At 70.3% G+C, this 908-nt stretch overlaps 1 protein-coding gene across 1 annotated transcript in view; it reads right to left on the bottom strand.

The window, feature by feature from the left end:
* Positions 1–287: 287 nt before the first annotated feature.
* The window catches only part of TSPAN32 (tetraspanin 32), a 14,130-nt gene continuing 13,509 nt past the window's right edge, over positions 288–908 (bottom strand). The window contains exon 6 of the mRNA XM_015565471.1: positions 288–420. Coding sequence (XP_015420957.1) covers positions 288–420 — 133 coding nt within the window. The remainder of the gene's footprint in view (positions 421–908) is intronic.

Below are 908 nucleotides of genomic sequence, written 5' to 3'. Positions count from 1 at the left end.
GGAGCCCGCAACCCAGGCACATGTCCTGACCGGGAATCGCACCTGGGACCCTTCAGGCCACAGGCTGACGCTCTATCCACTGAACCACACCAGCCAGGGCTGGCTCCCCTGTTCAGACTCCATTCCCAGCTTGACTCCGGAGTCTGGAGTCTGTGGGTGCCGCCTGCTGAAATGGGGCCTCCCCGTTCCCGTCCTGCCTCCAGTGGAGGGCGCGGCTCTCATCTCAGAGAGGGACGGGGCGGCTGGGCCTCGTCACTCTCTGGGCGCCCGCCCGGCGTGAGGCAGCATCAGTTGTCCTGGAGCAGCCGAGGGTCCCCCGAGGGTCCTCTTGGGTCCCGAAGGTCGACCAGGTGGCGAAGGGCGGGGCTCCCCCCAGATCGCCTGAAGAAGCCGGGCTCCTGGGGCTGCCGGCCTCGGGGCCTGAGAAGCAGAGGTGCCAGGAGGCTGTGCTGGGACCCGGAGGGGCAGGCGAGGTGCCGGGCAGCGAGGGACCCAGTGGCCGGGAGGGGCCAGGCGGGGTGAGTGGAGGAAGTGGCCGGCAGGGCCGGCTGCGAGCAGAGAGGGGCTGCCTGGCTGCTGGGCCTGTGTCCTCCCTGCTCCCCGGGCCTGGGGGCCCGGGGTTGCCCAGGGTCACAGGCCCTGCCCGCGGCTGGAGTCTGGGGGCCAGGAGACCCTGTCTCGCGCTGCTGGTGGACAGGGCGCCTGTGAGGTCAGGTCTCGGTGAGGCTGGCGACCCGCGGGGAGAGGCGGTCGCTGTGCCCGCAGACCGGGAGAGTGGGGTGCGTGTGGGTCCGGCACCTTCCCCAGCACCCCTCCCTCCCTCTCTCCCTCGGCCGGGGCATCTTCTAGACCAGGGGTGGGCAAACTTTTTGACTCGAGGGCCACAATGGGTTCTTAAACTGGACCGG

Source organism: Myotis davidii, unplaced genomic scaffold (assembly GCF_000327345.1).
Source record: "Myotis davidii unplaced genomic scaffold, ASM32734v1 scaffold880, whole genome shotgun sequence".
NCBI lineage: Eukaryota > Metazoa > Chordata > Mammalia > Chiroptera > Vespertilionidae > Myotis > Myotis davidii.
This window is presented reverse-complemented; position numbering and strand designations above follow the sequence as displayed.